We start from the raw sequence: 22,321 nt of genomic DNA, 5'->3' as shown, positions 1-22,321 counted from the left end.
TTATTATTATTTGCATAGATACACTATATGGGTCGAACGTTGTGGACACGTGACCATCACATGAGCTTCTTGGACATCCCATAACTATAGAAATGACTATGGAGTTCCCTCCCCCATTCCATTTGTGGATAGAAACCTCCACCCTTCAAGACCTTTGAGTGTTTGTATGAATTTTATATCCCATGAGCCAAAAGAACATTTGTAAGGTCATGTACTGATGTTGGATGAGAAGAATTAAAGGGGTTGTAAAGGTATTTTTTTTATTTTCTACATAGGTTCCTTTAAGCTAGTGCATTGTTGGTTCACTTACCTTTTCCTTCGATTTCCCTTCTAAATGTTTTTTTTCTTTGTTTTCTTTGTCTGAATTCCTGTTCCTCCTCAGTAAGCTGTTCAGTAAGCTGTTCTGGCTGACTAAACACCAGCTCAGATGATGGTGAGAAGTTTACTGAGGAGAAACAGGAAGTGAGATATTCAGACAAAGCGAAAACACATTTAGAAGGGAAATCAAAGGAAAAGGTAAGTGAACCAACAATGCACTAGCTTAAAGGAACCTAGGTAGAAAATAAAAAAAATTACCTTTACAACCCCTTTAACTCACAATAGGTGTTCCAGTTCATCCCAAAGGTGTTCAGTAGGGTTGAGGTCAGGGGTCTGTGCAGGACACTCAAGTTCCTTTAAACCAAACTGATCAAACCATTTCTTTATGGAGATGATCATATCATTAGAAAGCCAGTTCCCCCCCCATGGTCACTAATATGGAGTTGCCTCCTTTTAACCGTCTCCTCTGTTCTGGGAAGGTTTTCCACAAGATTTTGGAGGGTATCTGTGGAAATCGATGCCCATTAGTGAGGTCAGGTACTGATGATGGATGAGAAGTCCTGGCTCACAATCAGCATTCACGTTCACCCCATGGTGTTCAGTAGGGTTGAGGTCAGGGCTCTGTGCAGGACACTCGACTTCCTCCACACCAAACTGGTCAAACCATGTCTTCATGGAGCTGGCTTTGTACAAGGGGGGGGGGGGGGGGGCACAGTCATGGTGGAATAGAAAAGGGTCTTCACCAAACTCTTGCCCCAAGGTTGGAGGAGCTCAATTGTCTAGAAAACCTTTGTATGATGTGGGAGTGACATATAGGTCGGTGTGATGGTCAGGTGTCCACAATCTTAATGTTATTCAGTGCATATTGTGAATTGAGGTTTTTCCCTCTTCTGCAATCTGTATTTGTTTTTGTGTTTCAGAGCTCCATACATTATGGCAGAACGAAGAAAGAGCTGCCGTCTCTTCTGGCAAAATCTATGACATATGGCACAGGAGGCATGATTATTGGTTGCTTGCTGGAATTGTCACGTATCCTTTGAGGATGCCGAATGTAGTTCCTTCGTTGTAATGCAGTGGTCTCCAAACTGAGGCCCGGGGGCCACTGACACCAACAATACAGCAATAATTCCTGTACTGACATCAACAATGGGGCACTATTCTTAACACGGACAGCAATGATGGGAAAACAATTCCTCCCACTGATACCAATGATGGGGCACTATTCCTCCCACTGACACCAATGATGGGGCACTATTCCTTCCACTGATACCAATGATGGGGCACTATTCCTCCCACTGACACCAATGATGGGGCACTATTCCTCCCACTGACACCAACGATGGGGCACTATTCCTCCCACTGACACCAACGATGGGGCACTATTCCTCCCACTGACACCAACGATGGGGCACTATTCCTCCCACTGACACCAACGATGGGGCACTATTCCTCCCACTGACACCAACGATGGGGCACTGGCTGGGGAGAACAGACATTGGACTGAGCGGCAATGCATGAAGCAGGAGAGGGGTACTCTGAGGAGCCAGCCGAGGACACAGGTCATGCGGGGAATGCACAACTAAAGAGCAGCCAGTGCGATAGTCGAGCATGGAGCTCTGCTAGTCACCCTCCACTCACCCGTGTGCATGGTGCACTGGTACCCCTAGCTGCCTATGCTGCTGCTGGCCATATGTAGAGGGGGCTGCATGGGCCCCCTGCAGCACAGGGCCCAGTTGCGGTCGCGACTGCTGCACCCCCTATAGTTACGCCCCTGAGTACGGAGGACAAGGAGATTCCGAAAGTCTCAGAAGATGAACGGTGCCTGCGCAATTTGTCCAGATTCAAGCCCCACCATCCAAGTGGACATACGTTAGCACTTAGTAAGACGGCCCCTGGCGGGCTCGCTTCGCTCGCCATGCTTTGGGCATGGCCTCGCTTCGCTCGCCACGCTTCGGGCATGGCCTCGCTTCGCTCTGCAATTTTTTATCCTATCTCTATGTCCACTTGGATGGTGGGGCTTGAACCTGGAGTCAGTGCACAGATGGCATTCATCTTCGGAGACGTTTGGCGTCTCCTTGTCTTCCGTACTGCACAAGCGCAATACAGTGCGGACACTATCCGACGGGGGACAGTATTCGACACACCAGGATCCGCCCGATCTGTGAGCGCGGGAGGACGTCCATGTACGTGGACGTCCTTTCTAGCAATTTAAGCCTGTGCTGTAGTTGGCTATAGCACGGCCTTTAAAGTGGAGGGCCACTCTAAAAAAAAAAAAAAAAAATTGCAGAAAAATGTTCCTGAAAAATTGGAGGAAAAAAATAATAATAATTTTGTAGCTTACCAGAAATGCCTGTTGCTAGGCAGATCGTCCTAATCTGCCTCTTCCTATTCCGCGATGATCTTCAGTCTTCTCCTCCTCACATCACCTTCTAGTGACTGGGGTGCGGTGTGTTCTGGGAACACAGCGGGCACCCGATTCACAAAGCGCTGCTAGACTCGCGCATGCGCAGTAGGAAATGAGCCGTTAAGCCGCAAGGCTCCACTGCCTGTTTCCCTTAGTTGGAATGGCGGCGCCGGGACCCCGAGAGCCTGAGGGATGGTCGGCCTCAGGCGGGCCAACATCGCGGGCACCCAGGACAGGTAAGTGTGCTTATTAAAAGTCAGCAGCTACAGGGTTTGTAGCTGCTGACTTTTAAAAAAAAAAAAACGATTTCCCGGTTGGCCCTCCCCTTTAAGTGGTTAAATAATTCCATTTAATATAATGATTATACATTTTTTATAAAAATATACATTTGTATTAATATCTTTTTTTTTTTAATACAATCAATATAATTATATTTATTATATATATTTTTATTTATAATATATTTTTTTAATTATTATTATTATTATATAAAAGTATTATTATACATCTGATGAGCACAGAAAACCAGACACGCCTCCATCAACAAAAAAACTTTTAGGTACAAATTGTTGGAAGGTGAGGATATCCCCCAAATCTCAATTATCTGCCGACTGTCATCTTGTGTGTGCGTGTTTTTGTTTTTGTTTTGATTGGAGATTTTCTTTAAATGCCTAAAGCATTTTAATTATTTTGGCTCAATGGGATTCCCGCTGCACCATCTACACAATAACAACCCCTGAAATCACTTTTAGCCGTAATGACCTTTTCGTTACGGTCAGCATGAGGCTCCTCTGTGTTCCCCAGGACCAGTGTAAGGCAGCGGGGGGCCGCTCCTTGCTCTTTATTTATTGGTAATTAAAGGTTAACGCGCCCCGGGGAGGAGATGTATTTATTATCGCATGGCCTTCTCTCCACATAATCCCTCCTTTGTTTGCAGATTAATTGTTGACTTGGCACACGCCGGGTATCATCGCTAATAATTGTCCGTCCGGCAGTTGTCATCCTTCATTGCTATCCCCTACAGACACGGCTACGCCCGCTGGCAGGATATACAAAATGACCCTTGCTACTTAATATTAAATGAGCCTTTTAAATCTGAGATACACAAAGGAAACTACCTGGAAATGAAGAATAAATTTCTGGCTCGAAGATTTAAGGTAATAGTGGTTTTATGTTGAGTTGTGCAAGTGGCAAAGTAGAAGCAGGGGCGGACTGACCATTCGGGCACTCGGGCACTGCCCGAGGGCCCCATGCCACTAAGGGGCCCCATCAGGGTTGCCAGCCTCAATAAAACCAGGGCCAGTATGTAAAAATCAGTTTTTTTTTAAAAAATCCCAAGATTATAGCTGCCCCGCCTCTCCAGTACCCTTTCAGTGTGTGTATACTGTGTGTGTATAATGTATGTGTGATGTGTGATGTGTGTGTATAATGTATGTGTGTGTATGCTGTGTGGCCCCATAATCTATTGCCTGGGGGCCCTATAATCTCCTATTGCCTGGGGGCCCTATAATCTCCTATTGCCTGGGGGCCCCATAATCTCCTATTGCCTGGGGGCCCCATAATCTCCTATTGCCTGGGGGCCCCATAATCTCCTATTGCCTGGGGGCCCCATAATCTCCTATTGCCTGGGGGCCCCATAATCCCCTATTGCCTGGGGGCCCCATAATCCCCTATTGCCTGGGGGCCCCATAATCCCCTATTGCCTGGGGGCCCCATAATCTCCTATTGCCTGGGGACCCCATAATCTCCTATTGCCTGGGGACCCCATAATCTCCTATTGCCTGGGGACCCCATAATCTCCTATTGCCTGGGGGCCCCATAATCTCCTATTGCCTGGGGGCCCCATAATCTCCTATTGCCTGGGGACCCCATAATCTCCTATTGCCCGGGGGCCCCATAATCTTCTCCTATTGCCCGGGGGCCCCATAATCTTCTCCTATTGCCCGGGGGCCCCATGAGTTGTCAGTCTGCCCCTGAGTAGAAGAGAAAAAGCAAATAATCGCTACTGTAAATATTACTTTCACAGTTCTACAGTAAAAAAATGAAATGGTGATTATCTGTTTTTTTTTTTTGTACCATAAAAGGCCACTTTCAGTTTTTTTTAACCCTATAATGTTACTAAACGTTTTAGACTTGGTTCACTCCCTTGTGTTTTTTTGGTGCTTCTTGCAGAAACATACATTACATGGTTTCCTATGGGACACGTTCACATCAAGGCTTTTTTCAGCCGCTGCGTATTTGGAGAGGGTCAGGGACTTTTTTTTTTTTAACGCGAAACGGTGCTTTTGTTGTTCAATATACTTCCATGGAGAACCTGCAGAAATGCATGTAATGCGTTTTTTGCAGCAATTTGTGTTTTTTTTTTCTAATCTGCCCAACAACAAATTGGCCAAAAAAAATAGCAAAAATGCAAATTGCAGTAAAATCACGTGCGCAAAAATCAAAACGCACAGCAAAAAGCACTGCAGAAACGCATCCAAAGCAAACTGCATAGGTGTGTACCGAGCCTTATGCTGACCACACCGATCAATTTTCAGACGAGAATATTAATACGTAAAAACTTTGTACATTCGCTGAATGAAAGAATGTTTGACATTCTCACTTGTTTTTAACATTCTGTTTTTAAATTAATGTAATTTCTGAACAAAAACCACATCCACTGTCTGAAAATTCCTTTCACCGAGAAGTTTTCTATTATTTCCAGATTTTCCCGTCACAGTGGTTAAAAACGAACATCGATTTAACCCCACTAACAATTAGAAAATCGAACGAACGTTCTTAAAATTACTTTTTTTTTTTTTTTTTAAGGAATACATTCAATTTTTACTTAAAAAAAAATCTGATCTCTGAGTCTGATGATTTTTTACCAGATTCACCCTCTAATAGTATATACAGTAAATCTCTTCATAGTATATACACTATATCTCTCCTCTAATAATATATACAGTAAATCTCTCCTCTAATAGTATATACAGTATATCTACTCATAGTATATACACAATATCTCTTCTCTAATAGTTTATACAGTATATATCTCCTCATAGTATATACAGTATATCCCCTCTAATAGTATATACAGTATATCTCTCCTCTAATAGTATATACAGTATATCTCTCCTCTAATAGTATATACAGTATATCTCTCATAGTATATACACTATATCTCCCCTCTAATAGTATATACAGTATATCCCCTCTAATAGTATATACAGTATATCCCCTCTAATAGTATATACAGTATATCTCTCCTCTAATAGTATATACAGTATATCTCTCCTCTAATAGTATATACAGTACATCTCTTCATAGTATATACATTATATCTCCCCTCTAATAGTTTATACAGTATATCTCCCCTCTAATAGTTTATACAGTATATCCCCTCTAATAGTATATACAGTATATCTCTCCTCTAATAGTATATACAGTATATCTCTCCTCTAATAGTTTAAACAGTATATCTCCCCATAGTACATACAGTACATCTCTCCTCTGATAGTTTACACAGTATATCTCTCCTCTAATAGTATATACACTATATCTCTCCTCTAATAGTTTATACAGTATATCTCCTCATAGTATATACAGTATATTTTTTTTTTTTTAAGGAATACATTCAATTTTTACTTAAAAAAAAATCTGATCTCTGAGTCTGATGATTTTTTACCAGATTCACCCTCTAATAGTATATACAGTAAATCTCTTCATAGTATATACACTATATCTCTCCTCTAATAATATATACAGTAAATCTCTCCTCTAATAGTATATACAGTATATCTACTCATAGTATATACACAATATCTCTTCTCTAATAGTTTATACAGTATATATCTCCTCATAGTATATACAGTATATCCCCTCTAATAGTATATACAGTATATCTCTCCTCTAATAGTATATACAGTATATCTCTCCTCTAATAGTATATACAGTATATCTCTCATAGTATATACACTATATCTCCCCTCTAATAGTATATACAGTATATCCCCTCTAATAGTATATACAGTATATCCCCTCTAATAGTATATACAGTATATCTCTCCTCTAATAGTATATACAGTATATCTCTCCTCTAATAGTATATACAGTATATCTCTTCATAGTATATACATTATATCTCCCCTCTAATAGTTTATACAGTATATCCCCTCTAATAGTATATACAGTATATCTCTCCTCTAATAGTATATACAGTATATCTCTCCTCTAATAGTTTAAACAGTATATCTCCCCATAGTACATACAGTACATCTCTCCTCTGATAGTTTACACAGTATATCTCTCCTCTAATAGTATATACACTATATCTCTCCTCTAATAGTTTATACAGTATATCTCCTCATAGTATATACAGTATATCTCTCCTCTAATATATACATTATATCTCCTCTAATAGTTTATACGGTATATCTCCTCATAGTATATACAGTATATATCTCCTCTAATAGTATATATATCCTCTAATAGTATATATAGTATATCTCCTCTAATAGTATATACAGTATATCTCTTCTGTCTGTTATTCTCAGAGTGGATTAGATATTTTGCTCCCTAACCATAAAGTTGGTTATATTTACCACGGCATAGAGATAATTTAAGAATAAATAGCCTTTTTTTTTTTTTAACTTTACATATTAGCTAAATTATACACCACACTTTTTTTTTTTTTAAGGTTATTAACCGAATAATCTAAAGAATAATCAGCCAACTAATCAATTATGAAAAAAATCGTTAGTTGGGGGCCTAGGTGTTGGTGATTTCTCCGATTCCCCACTAGAATTGAGATAGAATAGCTATAGAAGTCTGATGGAGGTTCCTTGAGAAATGACCAATTTTTGCCTCTCAGATAAGTTCCCACTGACACCGATTATCTGTTTAGTTCTCTGTACAGGGGAAGCTCTTCCCAATGACCACAAGTGTGAGGAGCGTTCTTCCCACTGACCACCAGACCAATGTACCATTCATGGGTTGTAGATCTAGTCATTATTTAGCAGGGCTTCCCTGAGACTGGAAAGACATTGTAAGGGTTCCTGTGTGTTGAAAGGGTGTTGGGAAAGCCTGTTCTAATGGGACATTTTTGTGTTTTCTTGTAGCTTCTGGAACAAGCGCTTGTAATTGAAGAACAGCTGAGAAGAGCCGCCTATCTCAATATGACCCAAGACCCCAACCACCCAGCCATGGCGCTGAACGCCCGACTGGCCGAAGTGGAGTGCCTTGCTGAGAGCCATCAGCATCTCTCCAAAGAGTCTCTGGCAGGGAACAAGCCTGCCAATGCCGTCCTACACAAAGGTGAGCGACAATTAACGTGCCTCTGGCAGATTCCTCCCACCCTGCAATGTATGGTCAAAAAAAAAAAGCACCTAATCCAGCATCACTTTAGATCTATGACAGTCTTTACAGTGACTAATATTAATATTGATACGTCTCCTCCCTCAGTTTTGTGAATGAATGAATGACTTGTATAGCGCTACCTATACGAACTGAATCGCCTCTGGGCGCTTTTTCTTGCCACCGGTGTTCATCTGCAGCTATTTATGTGGTCCTTTAACCTGTAGAGTCCCGACACACTTACAACATTGACATACACATATTATGGCCAATTCTTTTTGGACAGGGTCTAATTAACCTACCAGCATGTCTTTGGAGTGTGGGAGGAAACCGGAGTACCCGGAGGAAACCCACGCAGGCACAGGGAGAACATGCAAACTCCAGGCAGATGGTGTTGTGGTCGGGATTTGAACCAGCAACCCTATTGCTGCTAGGTGAAGGTGCTAACCACTACACCACTGTGCTGCCCACACATTGTCTGCATTGTGAATTCATGAAGATATTTGTGCTCTGTGACGGGACCCTGGCTGGTGCAAGTGACATTGCAGCTAGTGGCCCCGTTTCCCTACAGTAGAGAATTGGGGGGGGGGGGTCTCCTAAACATGAAAGATGAAAGAGAAACTTTGATTTGCTTGAAGTTTTTGATCTGCAGCAAAACTGTATAATAGAGGCGATTCAGTTCGCATTGTGCGCTATACAAGTATTTCATTCATTCATTCATTCATTCAGATCTATCCGATCAAGTCATTTTTAATTTTTTTGGGTTTGTGACTTGTGCACAGTGCTGAACCAGCTGGAAGAGCTGCTGAGTGACATGAAGGCCGATGTGACCCGTTTGCCCTCCATGCTGTCCCGGATACCCCCAGTGGCAGCCCGTCTACAGATGTCCGAGCGCAGTATTCTCAGCCGGCTGACCAACCGAGGAGGAGAAGCCACAGTCCAGGTTAGAACCTCCCAAGTCTATAAACTTATATGGATCAATAAATTTGAGTATTAATAGACCCACAACCGTAAAATCAGTTTGTATATGCCGTACAGCAGTGGTCATCAACCCTGTCCTCAGGGCCCACTAACAGGCCAGGTTTGCAAGATAACTGAAATACATCACAGGTGATATCATTTGCTGCTCATTGATTGCCGTATTCTAGTCTGCTTCTCCCCAAGGTAATACATAAAACCTGGCCTGTTAGTGGGCCCTGAGGACGGGGTTGATGACCACTGCCGTAAAGCATGCTTGTTACTCGTTCTGGAACCTAAGGGGTTAATCCTCCGCATTGTATAAAAAGGCTGTTTGATCCTGTCTTCTCTAATCCTCGCCTTCTTCCATAGTCCCCAAACCATATTCTGGTATAACAGAGCTATGGGGGCACTCTGCACATGCTCAGTTTGGTGTGTATTGCTAGAGGGTCTTCTTTTTTTTTTTTTTTCTTGGGAGGGTGCATGTGATCGGCACAGGGCCAATCAACACTGTCCAGACGGAGGGTCAGGGGTCCTGCCGCCTCATAGGACAATCAGGGGAGAATGAAAACTCCTCCCTCAAGCTTTGATCGGTGCTCTGCTGGACACTGATAGTAACTAGGCTGCTATATACTGCTGATGAGAAAGGGTATTTAGCAGTTTATATTTACTAAAATAATTGCATTTCCATGTACCGTGGGAGAGCAGATATAGTGACTGCAGACTCCTAAGTTTTATTCATAGTTACAGTTTGAGCCAAAGTAACTATGTATATACAATACCTTGCCCATCCTCCTGGAAGCTGGAAATCAATGAAACCCTCTCTAACTGGACAAAGTAGACGTCACACTCTCCTCCTCCTCCAATCAGAATGATTTGCTTTCATTCTGAAAATGCAAAGCATTGCTTGAATGGCAACCGTGACGAGTTACCGACCGCCTGTGTTCAGAATGCAGCAGGTCAGCCACTCAGCACGGGGCCCGGAAGCAAGTGGAGATCACTGTAGTAGCAGTGTAGTAGCAGTGTCTATTTCAGTGACTTCCAGCTTACAGAGGCATCAGCCAGGTAATGTTGTGCTCATAAGTTTACATACCCCGGCAGAATTTTTATGATTTCTTGGCCATTTGTCAGAGAATATGAATGATAACAGAAAAACTTTTCTTTTACTCATGTTTAGTGTTTGGCTGAAGCGATTTATTATCAATCATCTGTGTTTGCTCTTTTTATATCATAATGGCAACAGAAACTACCCAAATGACCCTGATCAAAAGTTTACATACCCCGGTGATTTTGGCCTGATAACATGCACACAAGTTGACACAAAGGGGTTTGAATGGTTATTAAAGGTCACCATCCTCACCTGTGATCTGTTTGTAATTAGTGTCTGTGTATAAAAGGTCAATGAGTTTCTGGACTCCTGACAGACCCTTGCATCTTTCATCCAGTGCTGCACTGATGTTTCTGGATTCTGAGTCATGGGGAAAAAAAAATAATTGTCAAAGGATCCGATGGGGACCCTAGTTCTGGTGATCCGAGGCTCCCCAAGGAATTCCCCTAATTTGCAGGGAGATTTCTTCTCACTTCCTGTTTGGCTAAAGAACAGGAAATTAAGGGAAATCTCCCCAATGGAGCAGAGATGGTGCAAAAAAAAAAGAAAAAAAAATCAATCTGACATGGGTTATTACCCTGCCTTGCCATATCAAAAATAGGGGGGGGGTTGCTTTTAGTTCTACTTTAATAGGCTTTGTTTAACACCTCTGTGTTTTTTAATACAGAGTTTTAGACATGATTTGCTTAATCTTTTGAAGGGTGCATTTTGCCAGAAATCACACCACAGATGTGGTTCGATCAGAGAGGTGTGAGTGAAGACTGATCGATTTTGGTTGTTTCCACTTTAACTACCGGTATTTGATCCCCAAGTCCATCTGTTTGATTTGTGTGTGTTTTTTTTTTTTTGTTTGTTTTGTTTTTCAGGGGACATTTGGCTCCACACCGATGTACAACAATAGTTTTGGCCCAAACTTCCGAGGACCCGGTCCAGGCAGTATGGTTAATTATAGCCAGATGCCCCTGGGCCCCTATGTGGCAGGTGAGTTGCTGAGCCTTCTCTGATCATTTAAAAAAAAACACCATCATCAATGGGGAATATTTCCAGTAAACCGCCTGGCAAACCGGATGTTTTCTTCCTTAATAGATTTTTAGCGGTTTCTGAAATTTTCCTCCGGGACAGCCTCCGTGCGGAAGGGAGGTAAGTGGACTCACCGCTGTGTGCTCCACACCATCCGTCTAATCCTTCAGTGTTGGTGCTGGCTTTAAGCTTGGTCAGAGTAGTGTATATTTAGAGTACACTAAAGTGCACTGGACATTTTGCTATGATATTAGATGTTGCAAAGGAACAAAAATATTGTGAAGGCAGCAGGAGTCTCCGGGATACACAAACATTGTCTGCATACAGGAGCCATGCGTGTTCTTTCTTATATCTCAGTGAGCTTTGTGTATTTCTCCCACATCCCTGCAGTAATCCAGTGTGAGACCTTCCCTCTCTGCAGGAGCTTCTGTAATAGGAACCTCAACACCCATTTATGTGCCCACATCTGTACTACAATCCTTTTTCTTATTTTTTTTTATTCAAGCTTTCGTTGCATCCAGTCATGTAGCTGTAAAGTACAGAGTGACTCCAACACTAGAAAGTATAGACAGCAATATCCCAAATCCAAGCATACAAAGCAAGCATGGAATCAATGACAATGGTTACTTAAGTAGATAACGAGACAATACAATCATCATCATCATTCATCAACTTATCAGCCAGACCATAGTCACAGCCACAGATTGCAAAGGAATGCAGTACTCTCTCTATCTCTTGTTTCTCTTTCTCTTCTCTCTTTTACTCTCTCTCTCTTTCTCGCTCTTTTTCTTCCTTTCTCTCTTTCTCTCTCCTCCTCTCTTGCTCTCTCTCTCTCTCTCTTTATATCTCCTTTTCTTTCTCTCTCCTCCTTTCTTGCTCTCTCTCTCTCTTTATATTTCCTTTTCTTTCTCTCCCTCTCTCTCTCTCTCTCTCTCTCTCTCTCTCTATTTTTATATCTCCTTTTCTTCCTTTCTTTCTCTCCATCTCTTTTTCTTCCTCTCTTTTTCTCCCTCCCTCTCTCTTTTTCTCTCTTTGCCCTTGTACACACGGTCGGAGATTCCGACGACCAAATCCGTCTGAGTTATTCCGACAGATTAATTCCGGAAGAGGTCCGGAAGTGATGTTGTATACACACGGTCGGACTAAGTTGTCGGAAAATCCGATTGTATATAACGTGGTGACGTTATTTCGTTACGATGGGACTACGTTCAGGCTAGTAGCCAATAGCTTTGGTCTAGGAATTTGATCTGAGCATGCGTGGCACTTTGTCCGTCGGAGTAGGCTACACATGATCGGAGTATGGAGCATTTTGTCGGAAAATATTTCCGGCAAGTTGGAAAAGTTGGTCCGACGGAAACAGTCCGATGCAGACCACACACAGTCAGAATATCCGACAAAACGCTCCGATAGGAAACATTCCGGCGGAATCTCCGACCGTCTGTACAAGGGCTTTCTCTTTTTTTTATTTTTTCTTGCTCTTTCTCTTTTCTCTTTTACTTCTACCCCCCCCCCCTCTCTCCTCTCGTTTCTCTCTCTCTCTTCTCTCTCTCTCTCTCTCTCTCTCTCTCTCTTTTCTCTTTCTTGTTCTCTCTTTCTTGCTCTTTTTCTTCCTCTCTCTCTCCCCCCTCTCTCTCCTTTTTTTCTTCTCTCTCTCTCTCTCTCTCTCCTTTCCTCTCTCTCTCTCTCTCTCCCTTTTTTCTCTCCTCTTTTCTCTCTCTCTCTCCCTCCCTTCTCTCTCTCTCTCTCTCTCTCTCTCTCTCTCTCTCTCTCTCTCTCTCTCTCTCTCTCTCTCTCTCTCTCTCCTCCTCCTCCCCCCCTCTCTCTCTCCTTGTTCTTGTTTCTCTCTCTCTCTCTCTCTCTCTCTCTCTTTCTTTCTTTCTCTCTTTCTCCTTTTTTTTTCTTTCTCTCTTTTCCTTCTCTCCTCTCTTTGTCTCGCTCTTTCTCCTAATCTTTCTCTCTCTCTCCCCTCTCTTTCTTCTCTCTCTTTTCTACCCCCCCCCCCCCCTATCTCTCTATCCCTTTCTCTTTCTCTCTTTCTCTCATTTGCTCTCCCCCCTCTCTTTTTCTCTCTCTCTCTTCTCTCTTTTTCTCTCTCTCTTCTCTCTTTTTCTCTCTCTTCTCGTTATTTCCCTCACTCTTTCTCTTTTTTTTTTCTCTCTCTTTCTCTCTCCCTCTCTCCTTTTTTCTCTCTCATTCTCTTTTTCTACCTCCCCCTTCTCTCTCTCTTTTTCTCTCTCTCTCTCTCTCTCTCTCTCCCTCTCCTCTCTCTCCCTCCCTCCCTCTACAAAAACTCTGAGCTATGCAATGGGCTTGTGGGCCTTTGAGGTATATCCATTGGAAGCAAACTCTCGGAGAGATAGGTAATGTATTAGAGTTCCAAAGTGATACAGTTCCAGCTCAAGAGCTCCAAAAAAGATACTGGTGATGCCCGGTTAATATATAATGGGCACTGTGGTCCAGAGGAGGATATACCCTGTATATAATAAGACCTAGCGTGGTTGTCAGTGATGGCTGCAATATAAGCCCTACCCTGAAAATAAAACCTACAAGGGGGTAGGGCTTATATTACAGCCATCACCGACAATCACGCTAGGTCTTATTTTTGGGGAAACAGGGTAGTTACATAGTTAGGTTGAAAAAAGACACAAGTCCATCCAGTTCAACCTTAAAAACAATAAATAAATAAAATAAAAATATTGTACAATCCAATATACCCAAATTTTATACCCACAGTTAAATCAGAGGAAGGCAAAAAAACCAAAAAAACAGCAGAGCATGATCCAATTTTCTACAGCAAGGGAAAAAAAAATTCCTTCCTGATATAACACACATAGATCACACTTTCCTCAATGGTGGGGAATCTGGGATCCAACCCATTTACTTAACAAAGTAGCAAATGGAGTGCTGGGAACACCTCCCTCACACACCAGTGAAGGCCATGCAGTTGGCACATGGAGTTAACAGAGCCGACTACAGAGGAACCCCAAAGTTCAAACTTCCAAGCTGTCATAGACACACATAGGCCACCCATTGCTTTATATGATGGTTAAGTAGCCCGAGAATAAACATGTAAATTGTAGTGTGCAAAATGCACAGGTCATACTTAACAGTCCTGGTTTAAGGATCATCTGGGAGAGGCTGGGCATATGAGAGAGGCACTGCTTGACTGGTTTTGATGCAGCCAGTCAAACCAGCTGCATCAGCGGCAAAGCCTCTCCCAGATGATCCCTACTCCAGGACTGTTAAGCATGAGATATGCATATTGATGATGTTGTACCGGTGACTCCCTCCCTCACAAGACTACGGCTATTGATTTATACAGTATATATAGATATTGGTTAGTATTTCTTGTGTTGGTATTTTGGGGTTTTGATCTTGAGGGCCAAAGTAGTTACACAATGTGATATACAATAGGAGCCCTCTACAAGTCAACCACCTTGAATGACCCAGAACTTTTGTCTTTTCGGCATGGGGGGAGTGAGTGGGTGATCAGTCTGGTCACCCACACAAAGGAAAAAACTACTAGTCACTGGGAAAACCTACACTGCTAAGGTGAGAAGGGGTGATGGGGGGGGGGGGGGCAGTTAAATAAGGGGGGAAAAATAAAAAAAGGGGGGGGGGAAAGGTGTGTGTTGTGGGGGTTTTCATCCTATGTGTTATGTCTAGTGCAAATTGGTCATCCTGAGCCCTTAAAATTACAGCCGGCCCAGAGGTAATTGGGCAACATAAGTGTGGTAGGCTTTGGAAGAATAAGAAGGCAATCCAATAAAACCATGTTTTCCGCTGCTGTTCCTTTTTCCGCTTGATGGAGTCAGTGAGTTCCTCCATCCTCTGAACCCCCTTGATCACAGAGAACCAATGTCCCATTGAGGGGGGGGGGGGCTCTGTACATTTCCATGTGTGGGTTATACAGACCCTGGCCGCATTAGATGAACTAGAAGTGTTTTTTAGGAGCAAGATTACCTGGGGCTGATTTTCCATCTGAATGTCAGTAAGTTCATACACCACCTGCTGGACCTTCTCCCAGAACAGGCGTATAGATGGGCACTACCAAAAGATGTGAAAGAGAGTTTCGAGATCCCCCAGACATCTCAAACACATCAGCGATGCAGATGGAAACATTTTGTTTTATAGTGGGCACCCTATACCAGGGGTCTCCAAACGTTCTAAACAAAGGGCCAGTTTAATGTCCTTCAGACTTTAGGGGGGCCGGACTGTGGCCAACAGGAGAATAAAATGTCCCAGCATCAGTTGGAATAAACAATGCCCCATCTTTGGTGTCATTTAACAGAATTGTGCCTCATCATTTGTGTCACTGGAAGGTGCTGTGCCCCATTGTTGGTGCCATTGTTAACAATTGTACCCCATCGTTGTGTCATTGGTAGCAATTGTGCCCCGTCGTTGGTTTCACTGGCAGGAATTGTGTTCCATTGTCTGTTTCACTGGAAGGAATTGTGTCCCATCATTGGTTTCATTGGCAGGAATTGTGTCCCATCGTTGGTTTCATTGGCAGGAATTGTGCCCCGTCGTTGGTTTCACTGGCAGGAATTGTGTTCCATTGTCTGTTTCACTGGAAGGAATCGTGTCCCATCATTGGTTTCACTTAGAGGAATTGTGCTCCATCAGTGGTGTCATTGGGAGGAATTTACCCCATTGTTGGTGTCATCAGTAGGAATTGTGCCCCTTTGTTGGGGTCAGTAAATGAAATAGTGCCCTAAGGGCCAGATAAAAGCAAGTAAAAGGCTGCATCCGACCCCCGGGGCACAGTTTGGGGACCATTGCCCTGTACATATAACTAATTGTACCCAGCCACCTGGAATCTGTTCGATATAGTTGATTTATGATTGAAGAACAAGATATGATCCTTCTGTTCACTCATCAGAGAGAGGCCCAGGTCTGACTCCCATGTATTCAAAAAAGGTTGGATAGAATCTGAAGTATAGTATGTATGGGACTCCGAGAGGGCATGCTGGAGTGGGGACACATCGGAGCATTCGTTTAAAAAAAAAAAAAAAAGACTATGCCCAAAATTGACTTCATGCACTTTGATTAAAGAACAGAAGTTTTTAATTTGGAGTGTCTGCCAAAATGGTTGGGGGGGATTACTGTTGATTAAATATCCTTCAGTAATTTCCCCTCTTTCCATCCAAAAACATCTGAAGGCAAGGAGACAGAATTAGGTCAAGAATAGCCAGAAATGTGGATCTGAGAGATCGAGTGAATCCAGAAAAGCCACATCCTCAAAAATCGGAGATGCGCCCCTTTTTTTCGTTACTACCACCAGGGTGGTGGGTGTGCCTAAACTTCAGTTGAGAATTACCACAATAGGGTTGGCAAGGGGAGACAAGCCATTTTCTGCTCCATACCCACACCAAGTTTGATGGCACCATGTTTGACCCAATCAAGGGCTCTCTTCGTGTGCACCGCCTGGTGATATTTAAAGGGCTCTGGAGGCCCCATACCACTCCCCCATCTTAGGGAGAGATCACAAATCCTCCTGGCTCCATAGGACCAAAGGAAGTTAATAAACGCCATCTTGACCAAGCTGAGAAAGGCCCCAAGAATATGGATTGGAAGGGTTTGTAGAAGGTATAGGAGCCTGGGGGAAATATTAATTTTAGGTATGATGTTTCTTGCAAACCAAGTAAAAGATCGAGAGTGCCAACGTATGTTTGAAAACAGTCACCATTGATAGGGGCAGGAAGTATTCTTTAAAGACATCTGTCAGAAAGGGCCTGGTGGTAACTACAATAATTTTAAAGTGTTGGTTCACCTTTACCCAAAAACTGCCTTTGTGGGTAATGGGGTGCCTTAAAACAAATTGTGCAACTTCAACTAACGTTGAATAATGTCTTTGCTATAGGTTTGGACCATTTACATACCTACCAAAGATAACATCATCCTGCCCTGCCTTATTGCAAGGATGTTGCCAAGACACATACAGCCAGTTTAGATTTCCCCCTTCAAGCCCCAAGCACTGTATCTCCCCTGTTGCAGTAGTTCTCAGTGACAAGGAGATAGTGGACCACACATATTGGTTTGAGAGCTTGCTCCTATGATGGTGGGGGTGAGCAGTTATGGGTGTGTGTGTCCTAGCAACATCCTAGCAACAAGGCAGGACTGGCTGATACCATCTCTGGGAGTTTTTTTGACCAGGCTTCAGGAGGTAGGTTAATGGCCTACACCAGTGGTTTCCAAACTGCGGCCTTTGCTTTCAACTGGCACTTGGGGGAACTTTTCCTCCCACTGACACCAAGAATGGGGCATAATTCCTACTACTGACACCAGCAATGGGGCACCAGTCCTCCCATTGATGCCAAGTATGGGGGCACCATTCCTCACATTGAAACCAATTATGGGGGCACCATTCCTCACATTGACACCAATTATGGGGGCACCATTCCTCCCATTGATGCCAACGATGGGGCACCATTCCTCCCATTAACACCAATGATAGGGGAACCATTCCTCCCATTGACGCCAAGGATGGGGCGTCATTCCTCCCATTGACACCAACGATGGGGCACCATTCCCCCCACCGACACAAATGATGGGGCACCATTCCTCCCACCGACACCAATGATGGGGCATTATTCCCCACTCCCCCAATACCAAAGATTCATTGTTAACATTCACTGACACCAGGACAATTTTGCTCCCAATGGCCACAGTCTGGTCCCCTAAAGTCTGGAGGACAGTAAACTGGCCCCTTGTTTAGAAAGTTTGGGGACCCCTGGCCTACACCTATAGCAATATCCAACTTCAGTCAAAGCTGCACAGTTTACTTTTATATAGAGACACCCCCTACCTGCAGAGGCAGTTCATTTTGGTAATGGTGAACTAACTTTTTAAGATGGATTGTTCTACAGATGTGGGCACATTGAAGGAATAGAAAGGGAGCTTTTTACATGGGGAAAAAAAGAAAGTACAAAACGGCAAAGTGGAATTTTCAGCTTCTTCAGCAGAAGGACACAGGTCTGCATATGGTAATATCGATTGTGCATGGTAAATAATTCATATTGACAGAACCTGAACAATAGGGGAGTATGTGCTCTAAGTGCAGAGCGGACGATGTCCTCGTCAATTATTCATCATTTCCAGTGTCACGGTAAAGTCTGGGATTAGATGCATCCTTTTTTACTCCCATCATTAAAAGTGCATAGCCATTGAAAAATGCTAACACGGCTCCTTTCCCATCCTGTTCTCGTGTCAGTGGAAGCAACGGCTGTGGTCAGTCCTTGTACAGTACAGTGCTCCTCTTATGTAATATGCAGGGGGGACGGGGTAAGTTATGTCCCATTCACACCTGACAGCATTGTGCCACAGAGCACGTCTTTTGCCTACGTTAAAGGGGTGTATTCGGGAGCCCTAGGCTGCCTAGTATTAGGGAGCACTAGGCTGCCTAGGGATGCCCACTCCTCCAGACTGACATCCGCCCATCAGGGCATTTTGATATTTAATTTACCTCTTCCCAAGAGCCCGTCCACTGCATCCGGCTGAGGGGCTCCTTAGGAGCACTGAGGCAGGGCGCCATGATGTTCCAGGAAGTTACTTGTACAGTACTATGATGGCCCCTCCCACCAGTCACGATCTGCCTGCATTGTATAATGATGCGCAGAGACCCAGTGATGATCACTGGGTCTAAAATAAAGTATGTAATCAACATAGGTTTTATTGAAAAATGTAATTCGCATGCTGATGACTGGCTGGGAATGGGAGGAGGGAATAAGGTATGTAATGAAAAAGGAAAGGTTTTATACATTTATGGGGGAACACAATTCCGGCACCTTCCTCGTAATGGCAAGGGGTACTGGGGTATGCTAGAGGGTCTATTGATGCTGGCAGGAATCTGTTTTCGTGTGGGGGTTCCAATGTTGCTAAAGAAGTCTATTGTTGCCGGTGGGGGGGGGGGGGGGGCAGTTGCTGAGGGAGAGGTCTATTGTTGCTGGCTGCTGGGTGGTCTAATGTTGCTGGGGGGTTAGGGTTATGGCTTTGGGTTGGGGGGTTAGGGTTTTCCTTTGAAGAACAAGGTTAGGACTCAGGGATTGGAATAGGGACCTGCTCCAAAGGTCAGAAGGCGTGTCCCCCGAGGTCAAGGGTCAAGAGGTGTGGCTGACCAACCAGCACCAAAGTGTTCCGCCTACCCCAACTAAGTGCTTGAAAGAGGTCTGTTGTTGCAGGGGAGGATCTATTGTTGCTGGGGTAGTATTTTGTAACGGGCTGTATGTTGTTGATAGGGGGTTATCTATTACTGCTGGGGGTGTCTATTGTTGCTGGGATGGGGTCTATTTTCTGCTTACCTTTTATCATTAACAAATCCCATACAAATTTTTTTTAGCACCACAAAATAATACTTAGTTCTGTACTCTCTAAAAGTAGCGGTGTTGGGAGGTGGGTGAGGGGTGGAACCAAGGGACTACTCAGAGGTAGGTAGAGGGCAGAGACGAGGAGTGACTCAAGGGGCACCTTTAGCACTGAATGTATGTGAAGGCAAAGCATACTGGGGTATGCTGGAGGGTCTATGGATGCTGGAGGTAATCCATATTTGTGTGGGGGGGGGGGTCTATGGTTGCTGAGGGGGTCTCTTGTTACCTGGGGAGGCCAGTTGCTGAGGGAGAGGTCTATTGTTGCTGGCTGCTGGAAAACCTGTTGCTGTTGCTGGGGGCCTGTTGTTGCAGGTGTGGTATTATGTAACAGGTGGTACTTTGTTGCTGAGGGGGTACTTATTACTTCTGGGGGGGTCTATTTTTTTCTGGCTGCAGAAGATCTATTTTTTGCATTTCTTGTTAACAAATCCCATACTAATTATTTAGCACCAAAAAATGTTTGGTTCTGTACTAAAAATGGGCTGCTGCTGGGAGGTGGGTAAGGGGTGGAACCAAGGGATGGCCTTCAGAGGTGGGTAGGGGGTGGAACCAAGGGATGGCATTCAGAGGTGGGTAGGGGGTGGAACCAAGGGATGGTGTTCATAGTTGGGTAAGGGGTGGAACCAAGGGATGGCCTTCAGAGGTGGGTAAAAGATGGAACCAAGGGATGGCGTTCAGAGGTTTGCAAGGGGTGGAACCAAGGGATGGTGTTCAGAGGTGGGTAAGGGGTGGAACCAAGGGATGGCGTTCATAGGTGGGTAAGGGGTCGAACCAAGGGATGGCGTTCAGAGGTGGGTAGGGGGTGGAGCCAAGGGATGGTGTTCAGAGGTGGGCAGGGGGTGGAGCCAAGGGATGGTGTTCAGAGGTGGGTAGGGGGTGGAACCAAGGGATGGCATTCAGAGGTGAATAGGGGGTTGGAACCAAGGGATGGCGTTCATAGGTGGGTAGGGGTTGGAACCAAGGGATGGCGTTCATAGGTGGGTAAGGGGTGCAACCAAGGGATGGCGTTCAGAGGTGGGTAAGGGGTGGAACCAAGGGATGGTGTTCAGAGGTGGGTAAGGGGTGGAACCAAGGGGTGACATTCAGAGGTGGGTAGTGGGTGGAACCAAGGGATGGCGTTCAGAGGTGGGTAAGGGGTGGAACCAAGGGATGCCGTTCAGAGGTGGGTAGGGGTGGAACCAAGGGATGCCATTCAGAGGTGGGTAGGGGTGGAACCAAGGGATCGGGTTCAGAGGTGGGTAGGGGGCGGAGACAATGAGTGACTCAGAAGGGGGGAGTTCCTGCACCTCTTCTCCGCCCTGGTCTTATATTAAAAAAGGAAATTAATTTGAAATGAAAATCGCTGCAGATTCTGGCTGCACTAGACTAAGTGAATTCCCCTCAATGCGTCTGTTATTGTTTTTTTTTGTTTTCTTTCCCTCCCCCACGCAGCTTCGAATGGGCCGCACCCTTGTTACGCGGACAGGAAGTCGATCGAGTCCCTCCTGGACGGAGCCCCGTTGGATCGGAAGGGAAGACCCCACGATATCATTTTTATTGAAGATTAAGAAGCATATCGCGCCCAGAGACAGCCATATAACCACATTTCTAACGTCCTACAAAAACCATCCAATGAACTTCTTTAAAAAAAAAAAGGGATTTAATTTCCTTGTACATTTTTTGCACTTTCTTATTGAAGACTTGAAGAGTTTGTCTTGTTAAAAAAAAAACGAAAAAAAAAAAACTGAAACACAGAAAGGGGATACAATGATACTTAAAGGTTTCTTTCTTATCCGAGGAAACGGCTTTGTTGTCGAGGAACCAACTTATATGCAGCTTTTTGACTTTGTTAAATCTTTTATGGTTATTTTGTTTGACAAAGCTGCATGCACTTATTTGGCCCTTCAGATAACATTTAGCTGGTCCAGGTGTGAAGAAAACAACAACAACAACAACAAAAAGACCACATTCCCGTACTGCCATCTTCATGACTGGAATAACAGAGCGACCATTACCGCTGCCGCCACTACAACCTTCTAATACTACAATTTTTGTAGCTGTATTTTGCCAAAAGGTTAAAGCCGCCTGTTGTGCTTGTTTGTCTGTTCATGTTCTCAATAAACAAACTGCGCCCACCACTATGAGGTCCGTCTTATTTTGGGAGATCTCAGCACTGTAGACATAATAGGGCAACAGGGCCGGGACAAGGGGGTGGGCGGGAGGGAAGGCTGCCCTGGGCGCACAATGGTTTACTGTAGGGAGGGGGCGCCTTCCTTCTGTTGCAAAGCTGACAGAAGTAGTGACGGCGGCAATGATTTTGAAAGGGAATGACTGCTGGGTGTAGAATGCCCTAAGCTTGCACATCATAAGTAGGACGGGGGAGGGGGGGGGGGGCACAGTTCAACATCTTTGCCCTGGGTGCTTGATGACCTTGTCCTGGCACTGTACGGTAGGATAACAAAACAAAAAAAAAAAAAAAGAGTGATTGTCGCTCATTGTGTTTTAGATTTGTTGTTGGGACAACTCCTTCATTTACATCCACCCAAGGCTCTCTCCATGCATTGTTCTGACCATGGGTGCAGACTAGCTCCCCAGCCCCGTCTTTTGCTGCTTAAAATCATTAATATGGAGAAAAATGGCCATCACTTGTAAAAAAAAAAAAAAAAAAAAGTGATTGTCCTCAGTGTGTTGCCAACGCGTTTCACTCAAAAACTAAATGCGCAGAAGGGAGGGAATTTAAACTTGTTTGTGGGTAATGCATGCCAAAGAGCACCTAGCCAGATGGCGTGGACGCTGGGACAATTTTACCTTTTTAACAAGTGGTGTACAGCTTCA

General features: G+C 44.1%; 1 protein-coding gene across 5 annotated transcripts in view; it reads left to right on the top strand.

Moving 5' to 3' along the window:
• CHD5 (chromodomain helicase DNA binding protein 5) overlaps window positions 1-21,624 on the top strand; it is a 279,954-nt gene extending 258,330 nt beyond the window's left edge. For 4 of the 5 annotated variants that reach the window (XM_077458298.1, XM_077458297.1, XM_077458296.1 and 1 more), the window contains exons 35-40: window positions 1,239-1,347; window positions 3,747-3,879; window positions 7,822-8,017; window positions 8,839-8,999; window positions 10,988-11,102; window positions 20,939-21,624. In XM_077458298.1, the coding sequence (XP_077314424.1) occupies window positions 1,239-1,347; window positions 3,747-3,879; window positions 7,822-8,017; window positions 8,839-8,999; window positions 10,988-11,102; window positions 20,939-21,054 (830 nt within the window). In that variant the 3' untranslated portion in view covers window positions 21,055-21,624. Of the gene's footprint in view, window positions 1-1,238; window positions 1,348-3,746; window positions 3,880-7,821; window positions 8,018-8,838; window positions 9,000-10,987; window positions 11,103-11,207; window positions 11,262-20,938 lie in introns of all 5 variants that reach the window. The other variant, XM_077458299.1, reaches the window with a different exon arrangement.
• The last annotated feature ends 697 nt before the right edge of the window (window positions 21,625-22,321 follow it).

Source organism: Lithobates pipiens, unplaced genomic scaffold (genome assembly GCF_037356315.1).
Source record: "Lithobates pipiens isolate NorthernLeopardFrog02 unplaced genomic scaffold, aLitPip1_a1.2 Scaffold_27, whole genome shotgun sequence".
Classification (NCBI taxonomy): Eukaryota; Metazoa; Chordata; class Amphibia; order Anura; family Ranidae; genus Lithobates; species Lithobates pipiens.
Note: the sequence above shows the minus strand (reverse complement) of the source record. Positions and strands in the feature narration are given on the sequence as shown.